The sequence below is a fragment of the Dipodomys merriami genome, unplaced genomic scaffold (genome assembly GCF_024711535.1).
Source record: "Dipodomys merriami isolate MVZ:Mamm:240054 unplaced genomic scaffold, mDipMer1.0.p SCAF_19, whole genome shotgun sequence".
In the NCBI taxonomy this organism is placed as follows: Eukaryota; Metazoa; Chordata; class Mammalia; order Rodentia; family Heteromyidae; genus Dipodomys; species Dipodomys merriami.
Window position 1 is genome coordinate 17,310,703 of NW_027203270.1, and position 26,380 is coordinate 17,337,082.

The 26,380-nt window shown below is 53.2% G+C and overlaps 1 protein-coding gene across 1 annotated transcript; it reads right to left on the reverse strand.

Annotated features, from left to right (window-relative positions):
• Positions 1–1,039: 1,039 nt before the first annotated feature.
• Map2k3 (mitogen-activated protein kinase kinase 3) lies at positions 1,040–25,797 on the reverse strand. The gene is made up of 12 exons (XM_070027524.1): positions 25,579–25,797; positions 13,039–13,105; positions 12,597–12,645; positions 11,899–12,012; positions 11,549–11,668; positions 10,461–10,577; positions 9,092–9,143; positions 7,265–7,392; positions 6,840–6,917; positions 3,679–3,818; positions 2,651–2,696; positions 1,040–2,134 (listed from the first exon to the last, which is right to left on the reverse strand). Exons 1-12 carry the CDS (start codon positions 25,625–25,627, stop codon positions 2,051–2,053), a joined length of 1,044 nt encoding a protein of 347 aa, XP_069883625.1. The 5' UTR covers positions 25,628–25,797; the 3' UTR covers positions 1,040–2,050.
• Positions 25,798–26,380: the final 583 nt, after the last annotated feature.

The window sequence follows — 26,380 nt, forward strand, 5'->3', positions numbered from 1 at the left end:
TCAGTGAAAGCAGTCACAAGGGAAACCTGGAGAGGTGAGAAGGGAAAGAGGGGAGGGGTTTCAGGCAGAGGATACAGGTACCTCAAGGGGCCTGGGGTCGGGTCTGAGACCAAAGCTCTCTGCATCTGCAGTCCAAGGAAGGGTTAACAGTGGGCATCAAGGGCTGAGGGTGGAAGAGTGGTGGGTGAAGGCAGAAGACAGACCCTATGGGTGCCTGACCTCACTTGTAGGAATACGGTGGCTCTCTGCCTCACACCTTGAGAGGTGGTGGGTGACTCCTCCCATGGCCCATCTATGCCTCATCAGTCATCGTTCATCCTCCTGGCCTGTGATTGGCCAGGGAGTGGGCAAGTACCCCTTCACAGCCAATAAGAGCTATGTCTGGGACTTGGGAAGAGCTCAGGCTCACAGTTTGCTCAACCCGCATACTGCCCCCAGGAAGGTGGTGCGTGGACACAGGAAGTCCTAGGGGACATTAACCAAGTGCCTGGATCCCACAGCGCTTGAAGCCAGACACTTTCCTGCTAATGAGAGGAATGCTCAGGACTGAAGGAAGTGTTTACCCATCCCACACAAGGACCTCAGAGTCAGACTGCAAGCTGGCAGGGGGACTTCTAAATGCCTTCTCCCGGGGCACCACTCTGGGTCCATGTCTCCGTTTTACAAGCTGTGTGGCTTTGGGCAAGTTATACTTCGACTGGCTGGGTGTGTTTTCTTATCTGTAAACCAGTACAGCACAGAGACACTGACAAGGTACCCATATAGTGCCTTGGGCACGGTGGGGGTGTGCCCGTAGCTCAGACATCTGGCTGTTGTCAGCCTTAGATGGTGGCAGGACACGAAGTCCCCACCAAAAACCAACATCCAGCAGCGTGCCTGGCACCTGGGCACTGAAAGCCTTGGACCCCTGGAAGCCTTGTGTCTCTTCACAAGGGGCCTAGTGGGCCGGTGATTCCCACTTCCTCATGGAGCTCTCCTGCAACATTCTCGGGGACCTCCCCAAGGAGGAGTAGGCTCAGCACAATCGTCACACAGTCTCTTTTCTTTTCTTTTTAATTAAAACAGCAACCAGTTGCCTGCCTGGGGCCGCCAGGGAAAGGCCAGAGAGGGGCAGGCCTTTCTTTCACAAAAATATATTTTCTTTTTTTCTGTTTAAAAACACCACCAAAGCACACCCACAGACCCGGTGAGCCCTCACAGGCCCACCGAGAGACCTTGAGCCCCATCTCCCTAGACTCCAGCCGGAGCAGAAGGGCAGGTCTCAGCCTGCAGGAAGCCCAGGGCTGGAGAAGTAATCAACTCCAAACCATGCAAGGAAAAACAAAAACAAAAACAAAAAAAAACAAGGAGAAAAAACAAAAACAGCCCATCCCACAAAGCAAAAGGAAAAGTCAACAGAAGATAAATTAAAATTAAGAAAAAGAAAATAAAAGTGACCCAACACTATTAGAGGTGGTGAGGGGGGCTGGACAGGTGTGCCCCTCAAGGCCACTAGCCAGTGCTGAGTCAAGGCCCCAGATAGCTGAAGGTTACCCCATGAGAGACTTAGGGATTCACATGGCTCATCCCCTACTGTGTCCTCCACACGAGGCCAGAACAGAGGTGTGGCCGCCCTGGGCCAAAGTGTGCAAAGTCCATTCAGTTGAGATAAAAAATATATATATACAACTTGGATGGCATGCAGGCGGGGCCCGAGCTGGTGGCTCGTCCACACAGGCACTGGCTGCCTTCTCCGGGAGGGGCAGCAGAGTTCACGTGGGGTGCCCAGGCCCCTCCAAGTCCAAGGCTTGGTGGAGACTTGGGGTCCTTGGAGCAGCAGAGCAGAGGCACTGACGAGGCCCCCATGGGCCTAGCTGGGAGTCCTGGAAGATCTGGTTCTTTGGCACTTGAGACACATGGCTGGTTGCAGAGCCAAGGCAGGAGCAGCCCCCTCGATTCCTCCCAGAATGCCCAGGGCCAGGATGGCAGTAGCTTATGGCTGTGGGCAAGCACTTGCCCCAGCAGAGAGGACTCGGGTGCTGGAAAGCCAGTGGAATCCCAGGTCAGCCCGCTATGAATCCTCTCCCAGGATCTCCTTTACAAAGGCAGCAATGTCCGTCTTCTTGGTTTTGTGCAGGGTGAAGAAAGGGTGCTCCTGGAGGGGAGACAAAGGCACCGTCACCAGAGAGGGAGAGGGGGAAGAAACCCTCTTCCCCAACCCACACCATCTCTGTGCTCCTTCTGCCTGGCAAACTCCTACTTGTCCTTCACCTCTATGAAGCCCTCCAGGACTGGGAGAGAGTAGTTCAAGACCCCACCTCATCCTGCCACACTAACCACCCCTTCTCCACATGCCCCACATGCCCCACACTGGACCCCCTGCTGGAAATGCTCTCTCCACTCTCCACCCTTCCTTCCATCAGTTCAAATGATCTTCCTCCAGGAAGCCTTCCCTCATGCTACCTTGGTGACTCTGCCCTGCCATCCCAGCCTGTGTAATCCTCCACAGGCCTGGGGTGCAGAAGGAAGAAGGAAGATGTGCGTGCGTGCGTGCGTGCGTGCGTGCGTGCGTGTGTGTGAATGAGAGCAGGAGTTGCTATTCTGCATCTGGGACAGCTACACCCAGCCACTGCCTGCCCCAAAGTGTAAGGTAGGCCCTTCCCGTGCTCACCATCAGCTCCAGGTAGCTCATGCGCTCTGCAGGGTTCTTCCTCAAGCTACAACAGAATGGAAGGGGGAAGGGTGCTGAGGTCAAGTCGATACAGAGAAAGCCAGTCTAGCCAGCCTGGGGACACACACTCCTGGGACTCAAGGAAGAAGGAACAGGAGTATTGGGGCAGGGAGAAGGGTCCCCCCAAGGTATAGCAAACTATATTGTAGCAACTTTCCCTAACTCTGATTTTTAGTTTGTCTCCAGAGTGATTCTGGGAGTGTCTCATGATGACAATCGCAAAATGCTACAGTAGTCTGTTTAATCAGGAATGCACATTCTTTATCACTGGTCCTGGAAGAAGGACAATCCCAATTAGTTTCTCACCACCACCCCTATTTTCTAGTAGATGAAATAAAGGCTCTGGATTTTCCTGAGTATCTCACATAGATACTGAGAGGCTCTCATTGTCTTTCTAAAATTTCTTTCATAACCCGAGTTATTCAGAAAAAAATTACTTTTAATTTCCCATAACTTCTTCCTCTTTCGTTATTCACTTCCTGTTCCGTTTACTTATGGTTAGAGAACAAGGGTCACATCACCTGGCCTGGCCTGTGTTCTTATATCCTTTCTAACTTTAACATGACTTATTTCTTTTTTCTTTCTTTCTTTCTTTTTTCTGTTTATGTGGTACTGAGGAATTGAACCCAGGGCTTCATGCATGCTAGGCAAGCACTCTACCACTAAGCCACATTCCCAGCCCCCATGATTCATTTCTATAAGGCTTCTATAGGTATTTCCTAATTCTATGCAATGTTCTAGACATTAATAAAAGCAAAATTTTTACGCATTCAAATTTTCCATGTAGTTATCTTCTCTTCTGGTCTACCCAATCCACATGTTTCTGGAAGAACTATTCTAACACTTCCTACCAGCACAGTGGTCTGGCTAGACATACCTCATGTTCAAACTGCTTTCTATGCTCTAACACCATGTGCCCGGGGAGGCCAGGATTCAAGAGGAGGCTGGGACACAGCCCCAAAACTCACCACTGGGCAGTGAAGTCCACAAACTCGGAGGAGAACCGGTCAGCTGGGAGCTGAGGAGACGGCTCCTCCACCACCTGCTTCAGCTGCTGGAATGGGGTCCCCCAGGACTCATAAGGGAAACGCAAGATGGCCATCTCAATCTGCAACGGGGACATAGGTCAGCAGGCTCTGGCCACCACATGAACACATACTTTGCACCCAAAGCAGGGGGAGGAGGAAGAGCCCGGCACGGCCCAGCACCCACAGCCAGACCACTAGGCTAGTGTCACTCCCCTGACACATTGCAGCAGACCAGACACAAAAGCCAGGGGGTGCCAGCACCAAGCTCCTCCACCCAGCCAACAGACCCTTTGCAAAGCGCTTCAGCTAGTCAGGCCCTTAGTCTCTGATTGCCTCAAGCCACTCTCCTCCCTAATATCTCTTTGACACAGACTTAAATATCTATTGCTTGTCCATTGCTACTCACCTGTGCAAGCAGGAAATGATATGGCTCTCTCTGCATCAGGTCAGCTGACTGAGATCTGCAGCCCTTCTCTGTAGAGCCCCAACCCCACCCACCAGCACTGCCGCCTCCTCCGGGGAGCCTTCCCCTCTCCAACCCATCACTTGTGTTCTGGCCAACACACGTGATTGGCACACTGTCACCCTCCTGCTGGGCCTGGACTCCTTGTAGGTGACAAGAGGTGGCTGATAGATCTCTGTCCCTCCCGCTCAATTGGGACTCCTAGTACTACCCAAGCTATGCCGGCAGTAGGCGGGAAGACACTGGGAAGAGACTAGCCAGCCTACAACACACTCTGAGTTCAGCTTCTGACTGCTGGGATACAAGCACCACAATCAGGTCAGCCCAGGCCCCTGCCTAGAATAGCAATGAATTGCATAGTTCCAGCCCAAGGCCTCAGTGACAGGCCATAATCACCGCAATGAACGAAGAGAGGCCTCCGCTCAAACAAAAGCCTTGTGTCGGCAACACATACAGCACCAGCGGGAACAGAGCACTAATTATTACACCAGGAAGGGGCCTTCCCAGCTGAGGCGGAAACCCGCCCACAGTGGCGGCCGGCGGCAGCCTGCGCCTGCTGTGATCTCAGGACAGAACTGGGCACACTCTCTTCCAGAATATGCAGATTCCACCATGCAGATGTAAGTTTCCTCTGTACACAGCAAGAGAAAGTCTGGCGGCCGTCGGGGCCTGACAAGGATAGAGAGCAGCCAAGGCCTGGACCACCGATTCCTAGCTCATCTTTAAAAACAAAAAACATGGGCTGGGAAGGTGGCTCAGTGGTAGAATGCTTGCCTTGCATATTTGAGGCCCTGAGTTCGATTCCTCAGCACCATATAAGCATAAAGAAGTGGTGCTGTGGCTCAAGTGGTAGAGTGCTAGCCTTGAGCTGAAGAGCTGAGGGATAGTGCCCAGGCCCAGAGTTCAGGACCCATGACCGGACCCAAAAAAAAAAAAAAAAAAAAAAAAAAACTGCCTCTGAACACAAAGATACATGGTAAGGTGCTATCGGTCGTGGAAACATTTAGAAAGCCCTAAGCGGCCAGCATCTGGAGCCAGTCCTTATAAGTGGCTGAGTCACAGTCAGAGCAATAAAATTCTGACCCCTGGGAGGCCCCCACAGTGACCTCACTCACCACTTATGCCAGCATTTGATACAGGCAAAGAACCTTCCAGACTTAAGTCTGTGCTGACCAGGTCTAAGGGACCCAGAGCTGTGCAGGGTAATCCCATGCCCCAGAATATGTCTGTGTGACCCACAACTGGGCAGCCTTCACCTGCACAGAAATAACATGATTTTCCTACACATCTTGTGTGTAGAACAGAAACACACATCCTCCCTGTCCTGGCCACCGGTCGGCCCAGTAACTAGAGCACTGGTACTTGCAGCCCTACTTGCTGACTTCTAGGAGAGACTGCATCCTGCACAGCTGGCAGGGTGGGGCAAGGGAGCACTGTGTGGGGGCTGCTGCCCTACATCCAGCCTGGCCCTTCTTCCATCTGGTTGTTTCTGGCCACATTCTTTGTGGGAAACTAGTAAATGCAGTCTGGGAAACCAGTAAATGTAGTAAACTCTACCCTGGAAGGTATGAGACATTCTGGAGTAATCTGACAAAGGAAGAACTATGGGAACCCCAATTTATAGCCAGTCAGGGGCTTGTACTGGCATGAAGGGGGCATCTTGGGGCCTGGGCCCCTCACCATGGGTCTGAGCTGACTAGAGGGACCACAGGATGCCCAAATAGAGATCTAGAGGCTCTCAGAGTGACCATGATACCTCAACACAGATCTGATGGGTTCTGACTACCCCAACATCAGCTAGCCAAAGGGCTGGGTGGCACAAATTTCCCTGAGCCAGGTTCTATTGGATCCACAGACATGCCCCATGAGTCCTGGGCTGAGGACCACTCCAGGTTGCTGAGTCCACTGAATGGTCCATACACCAGGACAGCCACTGTGACTATAACATAGTATCTGCCCCGCCCCTTATCTCTCTCATCCCCCTAGAACTAGGGGACAGTGCCATTCACTTTCCTGCCCTCTCTGATCCTTCCTGCATATTGGTGCCACTGTGCTTTCTCAACTAGAAGCTTGAATGCAGAGCCCAAATAAACTTTGACCTTCACCTCTCCCAGCTTGGAGAGGAGCTGTCAGGCATTTCTAGAAGGAATAAGAGCCAGAACCCCCAATCTGGATCTTGGCTGCACTCCAGCCAAGATCAAAAGATGTGGTACCTATGCCCACTCCTCAAACCAGTAGCCCTTGCAGCCTTCACAGGCCCTATCTTACTGAGCCCAGGGTAAGGATCTAGGACCCATGAACAATGCATTTCTTGCTTGGAGAATTTCTATCATCTGGCTTTGGAAATCACTTGCACAGTGAGAGCTCCACTTCGGATTTTTTGACATGCACCCGGAGCTCTAGGGAGGAGGCCAGTGACTGACTTCAGAGCTCAGAGGATGTTTGTGATGTGTAAACCAAATGATCAGGGAAATGATCCTGTATCTCATTGTCATATAATCAGGAATGTTTGACAGCAGATTTTCTTTGAAAGTATTCAAAGCCCCTTCCCACCCCCCCCCCAAGAGCTCAAGGTCCAAGCACAGCCCCACCCGGCCCCACCTGACCAGCAAGGACTGCACTCAGCCCTGGGCGGTACCATGGTGATGCCGAGACTCCAGACGTCAGACTTGACATTGTAGCCCTTCTGGTTCAGCTCAGGGTTGATTCTTTCAGGCTGAAAGAGGATTAAGGGGGATGTGAACACCCAGGTCAGGGTAAGGGAGACACCCAAGGCTCTCAGTCAAGTCTAACCTTTCTGACCCCAAAATGGAGGCCCTCCCCCAATCCACCTGTCCTTCTGACAGAGGCCAGCAAGGGCCAACGCCAATCCCTGCTTCCCAGCCAGACTCCCTGGGGAGGGCCCAAGGAACCTAACTTCCTGATAATATAGGCCACAGAATTACGGACCACAGGGCATGGGGGATGCAGGTAATGGGGTGAAGGGTTATCTCCCTCACAGGGAAGTCTGGAAGCCTGCCCACTACACAGAGGCAGTGGCCCCAGCCCAACAGCACCACTCACAGCCATGTAGGGCTTGCAGCCAGCATCCATCGTCTTTGCCACAGAGTCTACCAGGTAGCCGCTGATGCCAAAGTCACACATCTTCACATGGCCCTCCTTGTTGATGAGGACGTTGGACGGTTTCACATCTGTCAAATGGAACACACCTTTCTCAGCCACACCTGGACAGCGCCCTCTAGAGGCAGGCCCCATCCTAGACCGCTACCCTTCCTGGCTCACCACTAAGGACCCACAGTAGGTTCCTGGGGCCCCAAGGACAAGATGAGGGGATGGAAGCCGTGAGAGGTCCTGTGCCAGACCCCAATTGTGCAGAGGGGTGGGCCAAGATGTGCCCTGACGTGGCTCTACCACAAAGGGAATCCACGGCCCACACACAGCTCATGAGCCAAAAGTCCGATGTCAGCAATAGGGTTGATTAAGGCACAGGCTGTGTGTGCACACACAGAGCATTCCAGATTTGCAATGTGATGACCAGCATGGCAGTGGCCCTCCCAGCCAATCTGTGCACACCCATGCATCTCACATCTCCATGGGGATGCATGTAAGCACATACACAGAAAAGGGCTGGAAGGTTCCAGGCCAAGGTGACAAATGCAGCCATATTGTGCTTGACAGCACAACCCACTAGCAATAAAAGCCACCCTGGCACCATGCACAGAGCAGGTATTAGGAAGGAAGAGATTGCAGAGTTCATTCAGGGTGGTCCTGTGGTGGAACTTGCCCAGCAAGAGGTACACACTACAGCTGTGTGGTTCACAGTAAACTGTGTGTCATAACACCAAGGGGCTAGAAAAGTAGCTCAGTAGTAGAGTGCTGGCCTTGCATGCATGAGGCTCTGGGTTCGACTCCTAAACACCACATAAGCAGAAAAAGCCAGAAGTAGTGCTGTGGCTCAATGGTAGAGTGCTAGCCTTGAGCTGAAGAGCTGAGGGACAGTACCCAGGCCCAGAATTCAGGTCCCATGACCAACAAAAAGAAAGAAAGAAGAAAGAAAGAAAGAAAGAAAGAAAGAAAGAAAGAAAGAAAGAAAGAAAGAAAGAAAGAAAGAAAGAAAGAAAGAAAGAAAGAAAGAAAGAACACCAAGTAAAACCCAGGTGCCAGTGGCTCATGCCTGTAATCCTAGCTATTCATGAGGCTGAGATGTGAGGACTGAGGTTCAGGACCAGCCTTAGGCAAAGTCCTTGAGATTCCATCTCCAAAATAACCATTGAAAAGCCCAGGCTGGAGATGTGACTTCACTGGCAGAGTGGCAGTTTAGTAAGCGCAAGGCCCTGTGTTCAAACTCCAGTTTGAACTCACAAAACAAAATGAAAGGGCAACACATCAAGATACTAAGTGGAGAGATGGTGGCTCACGCCTATAATCCTAGTTATGCAGGAAGCAAAGATCTGAGGATGGTGGTTCAAAGCCAACCCAGGCAGGAAATTCTATGAGAATCATCTCCACTAAACTACCAAAAAAGCCAGAAGTGGAGCTGTGGCTCAATTGGCAGAGTGCTAGCTTTAAGAAGCTAAGGGACAGCACCTAGGCCTTGGGTTCAAACCCCAGGACTGACACCAAAAAAAAAAAAATCATTGTACTCATAAATTGACAATATTGAATTGAAACCTCTTTTTACACTAAAGATAGTAGTAGTAATAGTAGTAGTAGTAGTAGTAACAAACAGGAAGCAATCAGCCAAACCAAGGTTATCCAGTCCCGACTCTGAGCACAGTAGATCACAGGGTAGAAAGCAGCCTGGACCCCTCTGCCTCTCACAATCTCTCCCCTCCCTAGGTCTCAGTCTGCAGCCTCTGTGCTGGTGGGGCAGGAGGTGGAGAGACTGACCTCTGTGGATCACAGACAGCTTGCTATGCAGGTGTTCCAGAGCCCGTACGATCTGGGTAAGGACAAGAGAGTCAGGACCACTGTTACTGCAGGTGGAATTGACAATGATAGGGTAAAAAACCCCACCCCCCACACACACATTCCAGCCCTGGTCCCCACAGCTCCTGCCCAGGCCCCAGCATCCTGGAGTCTTAGTGTAGACTCTTCAGCCTCCTAAGCTTTCTCTTACCCTCAAAGTTGGATATGACCTGCCTGGGAACTCTGCAGAGCCCAGGCTGTGTTTCCCAGCAGCCATCACTTTGACCTACCAGGCCCCAAGGCTCTTCTCCATCCCTCAGAAGAGCTACCCACTGGGGACTGGGTCACAGGGGAGCCGGATACATGGGCTATTTTAAATGTTTCCAGATGGGGCTGGCTGGGAAGGTGGCTCAGTGGTACAGCGCTTGCTTTGCATGCCTGAGGCCCTGGGTTCGATTCTTCAGCACCACATAAGCAAAAAGAAAAAAGCCGGAAGTGGCGCTGTGGCTCAAGTGGTAGAGCACTAGCCTTGAGCTGAAGAGCTGAGGGACAATGCCCAGGCCCAGAGTTCAGGCCCCACAACCGCCCCCCCAAAAAAAAAATGTTTCCAGATACCTCCAGGATTGAGAACTATGGATATCCCAGATCCTGTCTCCCTTTCCCTTCAACTTCTCAAACCCAACAGCTGCTTCCCACTTCTAGGAAGGTATGGATTCCAAAAACAAATGTTTCTCCAGCTCAGCTTATACCTCTGTACACTGCCTCAGGACTTTCTTAATATGAGGCAGTTGTAAGTCCTAAATTCTTTTTTTTTTTTTAATGTGATCATCTAGCCTGGCACTGGTGGCTCACGCCTGTAATCCTAGCTACGCAGGAAGCTGAGATCTAAGGATCGCAGTTCGAAGCCAGCCAGGCAGGAAAGTCTGTAAGACCCTTATCTCCAATAAACCATAAGAAAACCAGAAATGGCACTGTGGCTCAAGTGGTAGAGTGCTAGCCTTGAGCTGAAGAGCTGAGGGACAGCGCCCAGGCACAGATGTTCAAGCCCCACAGACAAAAAAAAAAAATCATCATTTTTTATATCCAGGCCATTAATTACAGTACTAGTAAATCCTGGGTGATGGGGGGACAATCACGAATTTGAGAGTAACACTCAGGGGCCTAGAGGCAAGAATTGTGGGAGTCCAGAAACCCCAAGCCCCTACTGTCTCCATAAAGGGCTGGTCCCAAGTAGGGAAACCAAGCCTTTGAGGAGCAATTACTGTGCCAATATAGTCACACAGCAGGCTCTGTGCCTGCTGGACAAGGCGGGGACTTTGACTCCCCAACCCATGGGGACTGGGCCACTTACAGACACAGCGATTTCCCCCAGAATGTCCTCTGGAATCGTCATGTTTTTCTCCAGCACCTTCCGGTAGAACTTGTCCAGGGACGTGTCCATGAGCTCCATGCAGATCCACACATCTCCCTGCAGGGGGCAGCAGTATTCAGTGACCCTTCTGGGCCCTGCTCTATGTGGCCTGGCTTCTGAGCACTAGCCCCAAGCTCCCCTGGGAAGGGACTTTGAGGACATGGAGAAACTGGGAGTCATGGGGCCATGGCCTGCTCCTTCAACATCCTCAAGATGGCTACCAAGAAGACAGAGCCTAGCTAAGCCTCCTGACCCACTGGGGTGCAGCCTGCCAGAGCAGATGCATGACACAGAGGCTCTGCGCCACCACTGGGACCTGAGAAGGGCTCCATGGAAGAGTATGGAACTAGAAGCCTTTAAGACTACTAGCAGTGTTATACAAAAGCAAGTCCCAGCAGGATGCTGGTGGCTTACGCCTATAATCCTAGCTACTCAGGAGGCTGATCTGAGGATGTGGTTCGATGCCAGCCGGGGCAAGAAAATCTCTGAGACTTATCTTCAATTAACCACCAGAAAAGCGGAAGTGGCACTGTGGCTCAAAATGGCAGAGTGCTAAACCTTGAATGAAAAAGCTCAGGGACAGTGCCTAGACCCTGAGTTCAAGCCCCATCACCAACCGAAAAAGAAAAAAAAAAAAAAGTAAGTCCTATACAGCATAGACAGCAAACCCTCCCTTCTAGCCCAGCACCTCCTCCCCCGCCTATTCCTCACCAAGCTTTCTGCACTACCTCACCAGCTCTGTAGGAGGCAGCTCCACGCTTCTTTCCCAGAGTCCAGAGCTAACCCCTCTCCCTGCCCACCAGCCGGACATACACCACTGGTTTCCATGACAACTTCAGGAGGCAAGCTCAGTAACTGACTCATTGTACAGACGAGGAAACTAAGGCATGGGGACAGGGAGGGGCAAGTACAACAACAAGCATCCAGCAATGCTGTTTCCCAGTGAGGCCCCAGCACTCGACACACAGAGGTTGCTGGCAATACATAGGTTGGGCAGGAGCCCCCCACCCTCCCCCACCAGGCCGCACCTCTCTGAAGAGGGCCCCGTAGAAGGTGACGGTGTAGAAGCAGTCAACTGTGCGCATGTTGATGTCCAAGTCCATGAGCAGCCGCTTCTGCTCCTGTGAGTTCACCGTGGCCCGGATGCGCTGTGGGAAGGCTTCCGGTTAAAAGCTGCTGGGGCAGGGCCTATCTCCCCCCTCCCAGGAAGCCAGGCCTGGCCTGAGAGGCGCCACCCTGTCACTAGTCATAAGGAATGACAGGACCACATGGTGGGCAGTTGACAGGCCCAGCTCAGCCCCATGCCTCCTCATAGCTGCCTCCAGGACCAGGCGCTCCCTGGCAGGGCAGGACATGGGAAAGGGTGAGTTTTATTTACCTTTACAGCCATAATGGTGCCACTCTGCGCATGTCGCACCTTCTCCACCACCCCATAGGCTCCACGACCCAGCTCTGAGATGGTCACCAGGTCATCAGCCTCTACCTCAAAGTTCTTAGGAGACAGAAAAGAGAGGGAATTGGTGGCGGCCATGTCAAACCTGCCTGGCCCTTGTCCTTCATCCAGCAGAAAGAGCAGTAGAGGCCAAGATGGACAGATCTGGGTTGTAACCTTGTACCGGCCACTCCTCACTGTGTGAACTTGGGGAAGCCATTTAGCCTCTCTGAGCCTGATGCTGCCCTCAATAAAACATCTGTGTACACACACACACACACACACACACACACACAACCTCTGTCTCTAAAGGGACAGACACACAGGCACTAAGCAAAGATGTCAGGAAGTCAAGTGCTGGCAAGAGTTGGGGTAAGAGAGATTCAGGGGCTCAAGGCTCATAAATTGAGGTCAGATAACATGCCAGCTCTGGGCTCCCCATGGCTTTGTAAAGCAGGCTGACCAGACCTCTTCCAAACAGGAAAGTCAGAGGGAGGAGGCCCAGAGCCACAGCCCGAAGACAGGTTCCTCCCCAGAGCCCAGCGAGGTCCACCACCCATAGCCAAGTCCCACTGGCCCTCCAGGGCCAGCTCAGCCTTAGCAGAGGATGCAGGAGAGGGCCCTGCATCTCAGCCGGCACCTACTCTGTCTTCAATGGTGATGAAGGTGCGGGAGTCTAGATTCCGAGGAGGTCTGTGGAGAAAGCAGACCTGTAAGGCTCAGCAAGACCACAGTGCCCTCAATCCCATGCTGCCCCACACCAGGAGGAAGAAAAGGCCTAGCAAGGGAACTAGGCAGGTCCTGGTCCCAGTGGGCGGATCCCAGGGTCATCTCGTCAGTTCTGGAGTATCTCCTGGGTGCCAGCATGGGGCTGCTGTGGGTGGCCTTGGGCTGAACCCCAAGACAGGGCTGGGAAGAGGCCCACAGCAGATAATGATCATCAGCTTCCATGGAACCCATCGGGCCCAGTGCAGCCCAGACCAAGACAAGGAGCAGAGGCACCCAGCCACACCCTACCTCCTTGTTCTCCCAACCCCCTTCAGAAGGCCTCTCCAAGATGATCAGGGGAAACTGAGGCAGACTCACGTGGGATTGGGCACAGGCGGCTTGGACACACAGGTTATCCGTAAATCCTTTTTCTTCTTGGATTTTCCTAAAATGGCAAGGTGAGGAGTCTGGTTAATCTCTCCATCTATCAACATCCCCTGCCCTAGGTAATGCTGGGGGCCATGACACAGGCTCTCAGACCTCAAGAGACCCTGGGTCTCCAGCACAGATGCAGAGTGGTCAATGTGATCAGTGGTCAATGTGATCAGGGGCCTCAGAGCCTTAGGTGTCCACAGCATGTGCCTGCCTGGGCTGGAAGGAGGAAGTGGCCAGGCTAGGACTAGATCCCATGCACACTGGCCAGGCCCAAGCTCCTCTGCCCTCCCAGAAGCTGAGTTGCAGCTGTGACTGTCACTCCAGGGCCACCTGCCCCATTGCTGGCCTGCAGGTCACACACACACACACACACACACACACACACACACACACACACACACACACACACACACACACACACACACACTGTACCTATCATTACAGCTGAAGATTAAAGTGGACCTAGGGTGGGGAAAGGGCTTGGGCAGCCCACCTAGCTATAGAAGCACATCCAGGTCGAAGGAGTGAGCGTGCCAGGCACAGGCACTCCTGATTCTGCAGAAGGTCTGTGCTTAACTTCTAATCAAGGTCTGAGCTGTGTCTCTCAAAACTTATGTTGAAGTCCTGACCCCTACTACCTCAGAATGTGACCTTATTTGGAGATAAGATTTTTTTACAGAGGTAATTAAATTAAAATGAGGTCACTAGGGTTGGCCCTAATCCAGTATGACAGGACTGGTGTCTTGTTTGGTTTTGTTTTGTTTTGTTTTGTTTTGAAGTACTGAGGATAAAGCCAGGGCTTCACACAAGCAGAGCAAGCTATCTTGAGCATCTACCACTGAGCCACACTCCCAGCCTGACTGGGTGTTCTCACAAAAGTGGAACTGACCCACAGACACTGGCAGACAGGGAACCCAGGTAGAAAGGCAGTCCAGGGAAGGCTTTAGGGACAGACTTCCTGCTCGGCCTGCTTGCCCACACCCACATCTTGTACTGGAGCTGCAGAAGCCTCTAGTTTGAGATACTTCCCTAGGGCAGTATCTGTCCCCACTTGGGCCAACCTTGATGGTGGGGGAAGACTGAGCTCCATTTGGGTCCCTTCTCTGAGCCTGTTTGCCCATGAGTCACTGTGGAAAACAAGCCCATGTGGGGTGACTAGAGGCTTGGGAGAAGGCCAGATTGAGGCTCCCCAACTTGGCTCTGTCAAACACAAGACTCAGGCTTAGTGGGTATCCTGCCCAGCCTAGCCCTAAGAGTCTCCGTCTCCCAGCCAGATGGGCCACCCAGGCTCAGCTCCCACACACCATCATGAGAGTCCCAACCCCCTCCAGCTCAGCATCTCCTCCACCCAATAGGTCACTAGCCCCTAAAAGGACTCTTTGGAGGAGAAAACTACAGGGGAGGAAAAAACAAACAAACAAACATGGCAAGAGGAAAGATGCCAGCCTGATGCCCGAGCTGAGCAGGAAACCAATGCCCAGGAGAAGCAACCAAAGCTATAGTTACACAATGGACAGGGAACAGGGCTGTTGCCTGCATGCTTTCTAAGGGCATGTGAGGCCACACACCTGACTACTCACCTGTGAAGTGAGAACACCAGACAAGGTAAGCTCTGAACTGACCTTTGGTCAGGGCTGGAACCCAGCTCAAGCTACCTGGAGGGTAGCCAGACCTGCTCACCCAGAGGCTGAGCTGTGCTTGGCTCCCTACCACACCTCAGCCCCATGCAAAATTCTCACCATAACTGCCTTTCCTGGGGAACCCAGAAACCCTCTCCTCCCCATGGCACAGGAGGCCCAAGACCCAGAACACCTCTCTTTCAGTCCTGACTCCTGGAAATGAGAGCGGCCTGGCCACACTCAAGATGGCAGCAGGGTGCAGCCAGGTGTCCAGCCCTGGGCTGGCACAGAAGAAGAAAGTCGGCCTTTATAGATCATAGAACCTAGCAGGCTGCATGGGACTTAGCAGGAGAGCAACCCCTGGATTAGGTTAGGTCACCTCTGAAGAAACCATGGCTGTCATCTTACAAGCAGGAAAGCAAGACCCAGGGCAGATTCAGGGGTCTGCCAGTGCTTCTGGGTACCCTGATGACAGGCTCTACTCTCCTGAGAGGGGAAAGGATTTCCCAAGGCACCACAAACCTAGTGAGTGGCTGAGCCGGGATTCAACCATGGCTCCACGATGCCAATCAGAGTAGAAACACATGGGCCACATGCCTGTCCTCACCCTGTTTCTCTACCCGCATTGCCCACCTATGCACCTCTGCTGCTGCCTCACTCCCATTACTGGCCTCCTGGGGGCTAAGAACTGCCCATGCCCTGCTACCCCCCTGCCCAGAGGACCCCAGTCCCTGAAGCCACATGAACCGGCTTCAGCTCCAACTTCAGCCTCACACAAGTGACATCAGAGCCTCATCGGGCACCTGGGCAACAGGCCTGGACACTTAGGCTGACCAGGAGTATGTCCCCTGAGGATGCTGACTGGACACCTGCCAGGCCTGGCCACAATCACTATAGCCTCCTACAAGGGTCTCCCTGTGTGCAGGGACAGCAGTAGGAGCCCATGATCACAGCAAACAGCACCTAGCCTGGGCTTCCCCAGGGACCCCCCTTCCCCGCCCCAGGCCTAGCACATTCTATATTACAGTAAGAAAGCAGAGAGAAGCTGAGCCATGCCAGACTATCCACTCCTGAAGCCCTTTCTGCCCTTGCATCTAAGTCGCTGCCAAGAAGGGACTCTAAGCCACAGTGTACCACAGCAAGTGTGGCGTGGCAGGCACAGACAGAAGCTCTGCACTGGCCTGAGACTGGTGCATGCACAGGCCTCCACTCTGCCCCAGAGAAGCGCACAGCAGTAATGCCACCCTCCCTAAAAGACAGAAATGCCACCTGCCCCACCTGGAGGTCCAGGACTGAGCCCATCTGCAAGGAGCTCACATGGGGCATGCTACCCAGGAAGTGGCACTAGTAATGCAATGGCACATAAATAGTTAGCCTGTTTATTACTGTCCTCTCTGAAAAGGGGGTGTGGGGTGTGGGGAATCCATCTTAAACAATGACAATTATAGGCAGTTTGTAGTGTTAAGTTTTTTGGTTTGTTGGGGTTTTCTGTGTGTGTTGGGGGATTTTTTTTGTCAGTCATGGGGTTTGAACTCTGGGCCTGGGCATTGTCCCTGGGCTCTTCAGCTCTACCACTTGAGCCACAGCACTACTTCCAGTTTTCTGGTGGTTAAGTGGAGGTAAGAGTCTCATGGACTTTCTTACCCGGACTGGCTTTCAACTGTGATCCTCAGATTTCAGCCTCCTGAGTAGCTAGGATTACAGGCGTGAGCCACCAGCGCCCGGCTTTGAGGATTTTTGAAGCAAGAACATAAGTTGTCAGATGGCAGGAAGAATGACTGCCTGTTGAACTCAGAGCCACGGCCTGGTCCCCAGGCCCCAGCAGACACTGGTGTCTCTGTGGGGGCTCACAGCTGCACCCTTCCCTGCACTGCCTCTGCTCCCAGCCCCCACCCCTCCCTCTCTGGCTGACGCCTGCTGCCCACCTCATGCCAGAGATTCGTGGATGGCGTAAGATATGCCCCCCTCCAGGGCTCTATTTCCTCTCACCAAGGCCATGTCTGTCCCTGAAGCTAGGCAGGGTTGGGCAGCACCCACCTTGCCTTGGCACCTCCCCTGCAGGGACATCGGCCTGCGTCAGGAATGACCTGAGCACTGCGGGGCAGCCACCAGCTGTCATGGGGAGTGGGGGAGGCCACCATGGAGACAGGGCAGAAACAAGCCTCAGGCCATCAGCTGCTGCCACTGTCCTCGTCAATTCTGGGGCCAGGCCCAGATGGCCAGGCAGCCAGGGTTACCCAGGTGTGGCTTGAGGTGACGACTGTCACCATAACAAACAGAGGCTCTCAGCCAGCACAGGCAAACCACAACAAGTCCTCTCAGCCAGGGCCCTGATGCAGGCGCAAGCGAGGATCTGTGTGGCCTCAGGCCACAGCTAGCCAGGCATCAGTGTGGTCTCAGGCCATACCAGCCTCAAGGAAGTCCCCAAGGCAGGGCGTAAGGGCTGAGAGGGATTCAGGGACTGACCCCAGGTCATTCCAATGGACTGAGATAAAGTTGCTGCCTTGGTATGAAGTTCTTGCCCCTTACTCATTTCCCTCTTTTCCAACTCAAGGCCTTTGCACATACCAGTTCTCTTGGCAATTCCATCTGAGCTGGCACATAACTTTGCTAGGTGCCTTTTCAGAGAGTACCCCTGACCACCAACAGGTAAGTCCCTTCATGATTAGCTCTCAGTTCCGGTGACCTCTCTCCAGTCATTTTCTACAAATGACCTTTCTGTGGTTACTATATCAGAGAGGATGTCTGCAGCCCAGTGGATTTGGATCTGCAACTCTGCCACTTCCTAGGTATGTGCCCTCAGGCAAGGGACCGAACCTTTCTGGGTGCCAGCAACAATGACCTCCTGGGTTCTATCAGCAGGTGCCTTAGCTGTGTCTGACTCCTAACTCAAGGAAGATTAGACAGGGGTCATCTGGGGTTACCACCTATCAGATGCTACCTAGCTGAGCAGCAACTTGAGGGAAAAGTCTTCAAGGTCTGTCACATACGTGAGTCAGAGACCGGGTGACAGAGGTACACATCAAGCATCTGGTACGGCCAGTCCAGCATGAAGGCAGGTCTGGAGGCTGGCTAGCTTCAACAAAGACAGCCAGAATATGGACCACACACAGAAGAAACCTGCACCAAGTCCCAGTCAGTGCTACCCCGAGGTTACCAACAACAGGTGCAACCCCTGCAGCTTTTGTGCTGGTCCCCACCCCACTGTCCATCTTCCTCTGACTCCTGATTCCACAGAGAAGTCCCAAACCCAGTTGGCTAAGCCCACTGGATATATCAAACGCTGCTATGCAGGTATCAATGGCAAGATTTCCCAGACCCCTATGAAGCTGACCACCTCCATCCTGCAAGTCCCTGGGAACACAGCTAGGCCAACCCACAACCACACAGCAGGGAATCTGAAGCCCAAGGCGAGGTGAGGTGGGCAACTTTGCACTGATAGCTCAGGCTTATCAGCATCAATCAGAGATGTGCACAACACCTCATCTGTGATCGAGATACTCTTAAAGAGGTCTCCCAAGCTCTTTCAGAGCTGAGTTCCCCCACACACACACATACACACATACACACCCTACCTTGGGCTGATACCCAAGGTCCTGGAAGCCATGACCTGGGGCTTTGAAACAGCAGCCTCAGGCTGACAGAAGAGGTGACAACTTCTCTGTCATTTACTTAGCACCTACTATATACCACTCCTGGGATCTGCCCCCAACCAACCCCATAGCCCACCCCATGCTTCTAGGCCATCTGTGCCACCCGTTACAGATGAGCGGCAGACCAGATGATGAGGGAGCCACTGACCCTTAGACCTGACCTCTTGCTCTCCAGCTGTATATAGTCACTTGGCCAGGTATTGGCCTCTGAGCCCTCAGCATCTCCATCCCTCTACCTCACAGGGCCTGCTTCTCTGCTAAGCATGCTAGGGTTTCTCACCATATCCATTCTGCACCATCTAGCCTCCTGTATGCTGTAGAAACCTGGCAGCCAGGGGCCTGCCATCGAAGATGACACTCCAACAGGGGCCCCCGGAACAAGTGTGAGGACCTTTACAGCTGTCCTGACTGGGCAGTGGGATTGCAGTGGCAGGCAGAGGCCAGGGACACTGCTCACACACCAGCCATCAGAAGTGACTTTCCTGGCCAGGACAAGAGCAATCCTGCGCTGAAGAAACCTACAAGCAGTAAAAGTGAGGTCTGAAATGAGGCAGCCAACGCTTGCACCAAGCCATGGTACAAGCAAGAGCCGGGAATAGCTAGTACACACCAGAACCAAGGGAAGATGGAAAGGAGAGGACAGGCAATGGCCCCAGGGCGGGCAGCTGGCTCCAGCATGAGCTCAGTCACCTTCTCCCTTCATCAGACCTCCCCAGACTGAGCTCTTCATGCCCTCATCTCCTTTGCTCCAGAAATCACACCTCCAGCTGCCCACCCCACAACACAACTCCTATTGACATTTAGTGGACTCTTCACCATGCACCAGCCATGCCATGTCACTTCCCCTAGCTCCTGATTGGGCTGAAACTCTGCTGTGGACATCTGGGCCCTTCAAAACCCTGCCCCATGGAACTTGGTCTGTCGCTTAACACCAGCTCATGGGTTCCTGGGGAACCCATGAAGCCAGTGACGTGAGCAGAGGGTACAGAGGAGCCCCGTCAAGCCTGCCAATATAGCTGCACAGGCTAGGAACAGCATACTCTGGGGCCAGGTAGGAGAATTTTACTCAATGTAACAACATCTACAGCAACAACGCTTTCATAAGTGAACATGTCAGCCCTGCAACTGAATACCTACTTCTAGTGTGCAGACGAGAAAGGGAGGCGATGCACCTTGTGAGAAGGATATGGAGCTCACCCCACTGGCTGGCTCAAGCTGTTCCCTATCAACACACTCCAGGACTGAAATGTGGAACACAGGATCCAAGGATTCTGCAGGACAGTGAGCTAAGCAAACCCTGTGTACACTAGTTTTCTTTGTGTGTGTGTGTGTGTGTGTGTGTGTGTGTGTGTGTGTGCGCGTGCATGCACACACATGATGGTTCTGGGGCTTGAACTTAAGGTCTGAGCACTGTCCCTTAGCATTTCCACTCAAGACTGTACTCTACAACTTGAGCCACATTCTACTTTTTGGCATTTATTGGAGATAAAAATCTTACAGACTTCCCTGTCCAGTCTGGCTTTGAACTATGATCCTCAGATCTCAGTCTACTGAGTAGCTAGGATTACAGACATGAGCCATCCGATGCCTAATTTTGAAGCTTACTTTTTAAAAATAACCAAGAAAAGCATGCAATAATTAATGTAAATATCAGGACAGCCACTAGGGGAGATGAAAGGGAGATGCAATTGGTAAGCTTTGCTGGATTTCTTTAGCTGGGTAATGTGCACACGGAATTCATCTCATTTAAAAAAAAGAAGAGGGGCTGGGAATGTGGCTTAGTGGTAGAGTGTTTGCTTAGCACGCATGAAGCCCTGGGCTCGATTCCTCAGTACCACATAAACAGAAAAGGCCGGAAGTGGTGCTGTAGCTCAAGTGGTAGAGTGCTAGCCTTGAGCAAAAAGAAGCTCAGGGACAATGCCCAGGCCCTGAGGTCAAACACCAGGACTGGCAAAAAAGAAGGAAGAAAGGAGGAAGGAAGGAAGGAAGGAAGGAAGGAAGGAAGGAAGGAAGGAAGGAAGGAAGGAAGGAAGGAAGAAAAGAAGGAAAGAAGGAAAGAAAGAGCAAAGCAAAACACACAGGCACATTCCACATATCCTCTTGGCATTTGTGGATACGTGTGTGTGTGTGTGTGTGTGTGTGTGTGTGTGTGTGTGTGTGTGTGTGTGTGTGTGTGTGTGTGTGTGTGTGTGTGTGTGTGTGTGTGTGTGTGTGTGTGTGTGTGTGTGTGTGTGTGTGTGTGTGTGTGTGTGTGTGTGTGTGTGTGTGTGTGGTCTGATACTGGGACTTGAATTTGGGGCTTGGGCACTGTCCCTGGGCTTTTTTTGCTCAAGGTTAGCACTCTACCACTAAACCACAGCTCCACTTCCAACTTTTTTTTTTTTGAGTAGTTAATTGGAGAAGAGGCTCACAGACTTTCCTGCCCTGAGGGGCTTCAAACGTTGATATTCAGATCTCCCACACAGCTAGGATTACAGGCATGAGCCACCAATACCCAGGTCATTCATTCATACTTCTTTTAAAAGGAGGGAAATGGAAGACCCATCTGTCAGGTTGGGACACCACCACCAGGAGGGGCCAAAGAGCAGGTGTAGGCCTGGTCATGGCCCATACACAGCAGGAGAGACTATCTGAATTACCTGGGACAGTGAACCAACAGGGAGAGGCTGCTAGTAGTCAGCCTTCCCAGAGAAGCCCCTGGAATGCCAGGTCAGAGAGGAACCCACAGGACAGGAAGGGGACTAGGGCAGAGAGCCTGGTGACCCTCCTCAGATCAGATATAAGTAGGCAGGCTTGGTGTCTGAATCATTGGGGTCCAGCAGGCTGCCACTAGATCGCTGGGTCCTGTTGGGTCCTGTCGGCCTCCACACTCTGGGCATGAAGCAGGGAGGAGCCACTGGGCAAGCAGCACAGGGCCATGGCCTAGGGGAGGCATGAGAGTCGGATGCACCCTGCTTCCCCTGCCAGGCCAGTACATCCCCACACTGAGGTAGACCTCTCGGCCCAGGATGCTGCTCCTGAGGCCACTCCCACATTTCCCATGCTTCCCTTATTCACCTTTTAATGCAAAGGGCACCAAGCCAGGGGTGGTGGCACCCCCCTCCCCAGTTCTTTGCTCCCCATTCATCTTCTCCAAGAAGCCTGGGGGTAAAAGCAAGCCCCAGCTCCAGCTTGAGGATCACAGAAATAAGAGGTCTGAGAGCCTAGAAGATTCCGGCTAACATTCAAGAGCCCTATAGCCAGGGAAAACTGGCATCACAGAGCCAATAAGGGCATCATGGGAAGCTCTGTCCTGTGTATTTACCCCCAGTGAACAGCAGCCACACCACAACTGTAAAATAATCACATGTGCCATTTGCTTTGACAAACACTATCTTCACTACCACCCTACACGGAAGGGGTGTTTTCCTCCCACTTCCCAGAAGAGGAGACTGAAGGGTCAGAGGGGGGCAAGTCACTTGCCCAGGTGAGGAAGTGGTGTTTCCAGGATTAGAAACCAGGCCCATCCCACCAGAGCTGAGACTCCACCCCCACTTCCTGCCTAACCGAGCAGTTCCTCCTGGAGGGTATAGTCCAGTACCTGACACTTGGCCACTGTAGAAAAAGGCTGTCTGCCTCCACCTAGCTAAAGAGGTCCCTATTGCCATTCTGAAAGTGAGGGAAACGGAGACTTTCCTGGAAACTGGACTGTACCAGAGAAGCACACAGAGAATGCACCAGATGCAACTTATCCAATGTCACATTGCAAAAGGGGCCCAGATGGGATTTGACCCCAGGCAGAGAAGCTCCAGATCTTCACATCACTGGCTTCCGGGAGCTCAGGCAGAGGCCACTGAGGCCAACCTCCCTAGCCTTGCACTGCCTCTGCCCCTGACCCTCACTGGCCCCATCTGTACCTCTGAGCCTGAAGGAGTCCCCTGGGCCAAAAGCAGTAAACAGCTACTGCCACCTGCTCCAGCCTGCGGTGAGCAAGAGGAAACAGAGCCCTTTGCCTAACAGAGGAAGTTCCCGGGCAAGACAGAAGGGTTTGTCCAGGGGTCCCAGCCTAGCCAAGGTCCAGGATAAGGCTGCTTGCCATGACCAGCTCAGGACCAACTGCTTCTTGCAGGGCCCTGGCTGCAGCCCCTACACACCCACCTGCCCACCACCAGGCATTACTGCTTTAAGCTGCAGGCAGCACCCGGCATGCCAGCAGTGAGTCAGCATCAGGCCTGCTGACTCACCCACCGGAAGCCTCACTGCCCGGCCCTGTGGCCCTCTCCCTCTCCCCACACAGGCCGGCTGGGAACTTTGCTCCCTTCGGGCTCTGAGCCACAGGCTGGCTGATAGAGAGTTTCCTGTGCGTCATACCAGGGTAGGGGGAAGTCCCTGAGGTGCCACCTTCCAGTCTTTCCAACAGCCAGGATGGGGAGGGGGAGGAGGGGTGCTGTAAGAACAACAGGCAGGGCCAGTCCAGGATAGTGCTTCTGAAGCCAGGGCCACCACCAGCCTGAATCCAAGCCCTATGACAATAATCATGAAAATCCCAAGAACGGCCCTTCTAGGCAGAGACCATGCATACTGCACAACACACATGGTGCCCCAAGAGCAAATGTGGCTTACTGAACTGTGCTCACCCCACTAGTCCCTGACCCCAGCCAATATGTGAGCAAGGAGGTGGGAAAAACCAAGCTGTGGAGCCCGACTCTCATGCACTGGAGAAGAATTCCCCAGACCAGTGCACAGAGCACGGGCAAGTGTCCACTGCCAGGAAGGAAGCACAAAGGTAAGGCCAAGTGCCAGCCACTCCCTTGCTTTGTTCAAAGTCTTTCAAGAAGTTAAAGCAAGAGCTTTGTGCGAGGGATCTTCGTGCCCAGGATAAGGAGGGCATCAGGAGGGCAATGTAAGAACCCGCTCTGCTCTGTGCAGTCAGTCCAGCCACTCCCCTGGAAGCCTCAGTCTGCATCTGCTGAATGGGCCAGGCTACAGGAAGCACACAACATGCCATCTGTCAGGACTGTGCACATGGGTGGCACCTTGGCCTAGGCCATCCTTCAGGATCCATATGGCCCCCTGGACATGGAGGTGATAGACAAGGAGGTGTGGGGTACCCCACAGCTCAGCTCTAGAACCTAGTATAAGAGTGGGACATAGGAGAGCCTGGGGAACCACTGAGCAGCCTCTGGCAAAGCACCTAGTGCCTGCGAGACTCAGTTTCCTCATCTGTAAGTAGGGCAATAAGGATAAAGAAGACAAGAATAACACAGGGAAAAGAGTTTAAGAAGGGTCATCTCTTGAGATTTTTGGTAAAGGACATGGTAGCTCCTCTACCACCTCCTTATTCAAACCTAAACCAAACAATAGGGTCCCTGGGCCATTATCCAATCCATCCACTATCATGCTACATGGATCTATAAGCTGGAATTTATGTTGGCCTGCAGACTGAGGCCCAGATAGGGTAGTGGCTAGCCTCAAGTCACATAGCAGGATACTCCCACAGGGCTCTGCTACCATACTTCACACACACACACACACACACACACACACACACACACACACACACACACACACTCCACATTTACAACTTTTATTTTGATGAGGCATCTCCTGTCTGGAAATGCTGAAATGCCTCCAAAAACAAACACTGCTTCCAAACTGTTCCTGGGTGGATGAATGTCTAATTTCCCAGTCCCTGAGGTTTGCAGCTCCACGAGGTCTCCCAGCCACCTCCCCCAGTGAGTGCCTCCTGAGTTACTCACAGCCAGCGGTTGGGCAATGGTCAGGGATCCGGCCTCCCACTTATGTAAGACGTAATTATCCTGCCCACCCACCTCCAGCCCACAGCTACCACAGCCACTGGCAGCAGGGGTGAGGAAGGACCCACACCCTCTGAGGACCCCACACTGGTGAGCCCCTCCAGGAAAGGAGGAGCAGGTCCCACCTCTGCTGAGGGGCCTCTACACAACCACTTCTCCCTTCCTCCTGCTCACTCTGCAAATACAACCCAGAGGCAGAGCTCTGGTCCTATATGGCTGCAACCTTTCCAATAGGAAAAATGGCCATCATAAGGATGGGTGCAGCAACTGCCCTCCCTGAGGACCTACTATGTGCCAGGTGTCATGCTGAACTTTCAACCACCTCATCCACACTTGCTTCAAAACATTGTTTCCTGTCATATTTGGGATATCCATTTGACAGGTAAGGTAACTGAGGCCCAAAGAACCCAAGGGGTTTGTCATATATAGGGCAAGAAGCAGGCCATGCAGGGCTGCTAGTTTCATTTGGAGCTCATTCTCACACAGCTCAGCCTACTGAGACTCCCCCACACCAAAAACATCCTTTCCTCTTCCTGAAAAAAATCCCCCTTTTACCCTCCAAGTCTCATCCTCCCTCCCTCACCCTCATGACAAATCCCGCTGTTGCTACCGCCACCACAGCCACCTCGCAAAAATTTCCAGGAAGGCCAGTTACTTGGAGAAGACAAGATCAAGCCCCTTACATGGCTGGCAGCCAACCCAGGTCCCAAGGAGCAGGAACAAGGTCTAGAAACAACCAGCCTTGGAGACACTAATTAGCATGGGAAAGGGTCGCCCCCAAGTGCAAAGATTGCAACTCAGCCAAAGAGAAATCTGCAAAGGGGCAGTGTGCTGCTCAGGAGTGGGAGACCAAGATGTGTTCTGGAAAGACAAGGCTGTAAGAGGAGGCTCACAAGAATGGAGAGATTGGGGAGGGAGGTGGGGGGATCCAAGGAGTTCTTATGTGGAGTATAGTCAGAGACCCAGCACTGGGACATAATAAGGTCTCCAGTAATACTAGCACCGTTGGGGCCCGGATGAAGAGTAAGAGTATAGTTCCAACCTGGATAAAGATAGAGCCCAGAGGCCAGGGACTAAAAATGAGAGACTTGGTGCAGCCTAAAGACTCGGGGGTGAGGGGGATCGGAGCAAGTCCCACAAGGGTCTAGCTTTGTTTCGGTCCAGGCTGCAGCCCCGAGGCCTGAGATCAGGGTGAGGCCCCTGGCCTGGAACTAGGTGAGCAGAACGAAGTCCTAGCCTGGGTCCAGTCCGGGAGATCTCGGCCTGGGTGCAACCCAAGGCCTAAGAGAGGGAGTTTCTGGGCTGGGGTGCTATTGCACGGAACCTTATAGGGTAGGATCACAAAGAAGTCGGGATTCACAGCCCGAGCTCGGGCTGGGAGAGAGGGTAAGGCCGCGGTCCGGCGGGCGAGCTTACCTTTGGACTGGGGCATGCTGGCGGGCTGGTTCGGGGCGGGCGACTCCATGCTGCAAACGGGTTCTAGGAAGCGGCGGGGACTAATCTAGAGGACGGCGGGCTATACCCGGGCCGAGCGCGTTCATGGCTACGGGCGGGCGGCCCGGACGCGGTAGAGGAGCAGAGGCGGGTGAGAGCTAGCAAGTACGCGTTCACAACGGGCGGTGCCACAGCCAGACTGGGCAGCGCCAAGGGCCCGGGACAGACGGCGCCAACAAGGCCCCTCCCCCGCGCGCCGATTGGCCTACGTGTCTCCAGGGCCCATCCCTTGCCTATCAGGAAGTGGTCACGCCCACTACCGTCTGTCTAACCTACTAGCCACTCAGGAAGCCCTAGCCCATCCAGACTCCGCCCCTCCGCGAAGGCCCGCCTTCCACCTGCTGCCTGTCAAGGCAATAGCCCCTCCCACTCCTTCCCCTCTAGTCCCAGAGACCCGCTGCATCCGTCCCCGCCAGTCCCGTACAGGCCCCGCCCCCGGACGCCCCCACCCCTCCGCCCGGGTGGCGCGCTGCGTGGGTGCATCCCGTGTACGTAATCTGGAAAAACCCGGAGATCCCGAGGGTAACCCGGCTAGGCGGATGCTGCGGCGGCTTTAAAAGTACACCCTGGGTGTATCTACTCGAGTCCTATCCTACGCGGCAACGTTGTATCAGTGGGAGGAGGGGGACAAGGGGGGGCGGGAGGGGGAAGGGAGGAAGAGGGATGACCTTGGGCAAGTCCCCGGCACCCTGAGTTTGCATTTCCGCCTCTGGGAGAGCAGCGG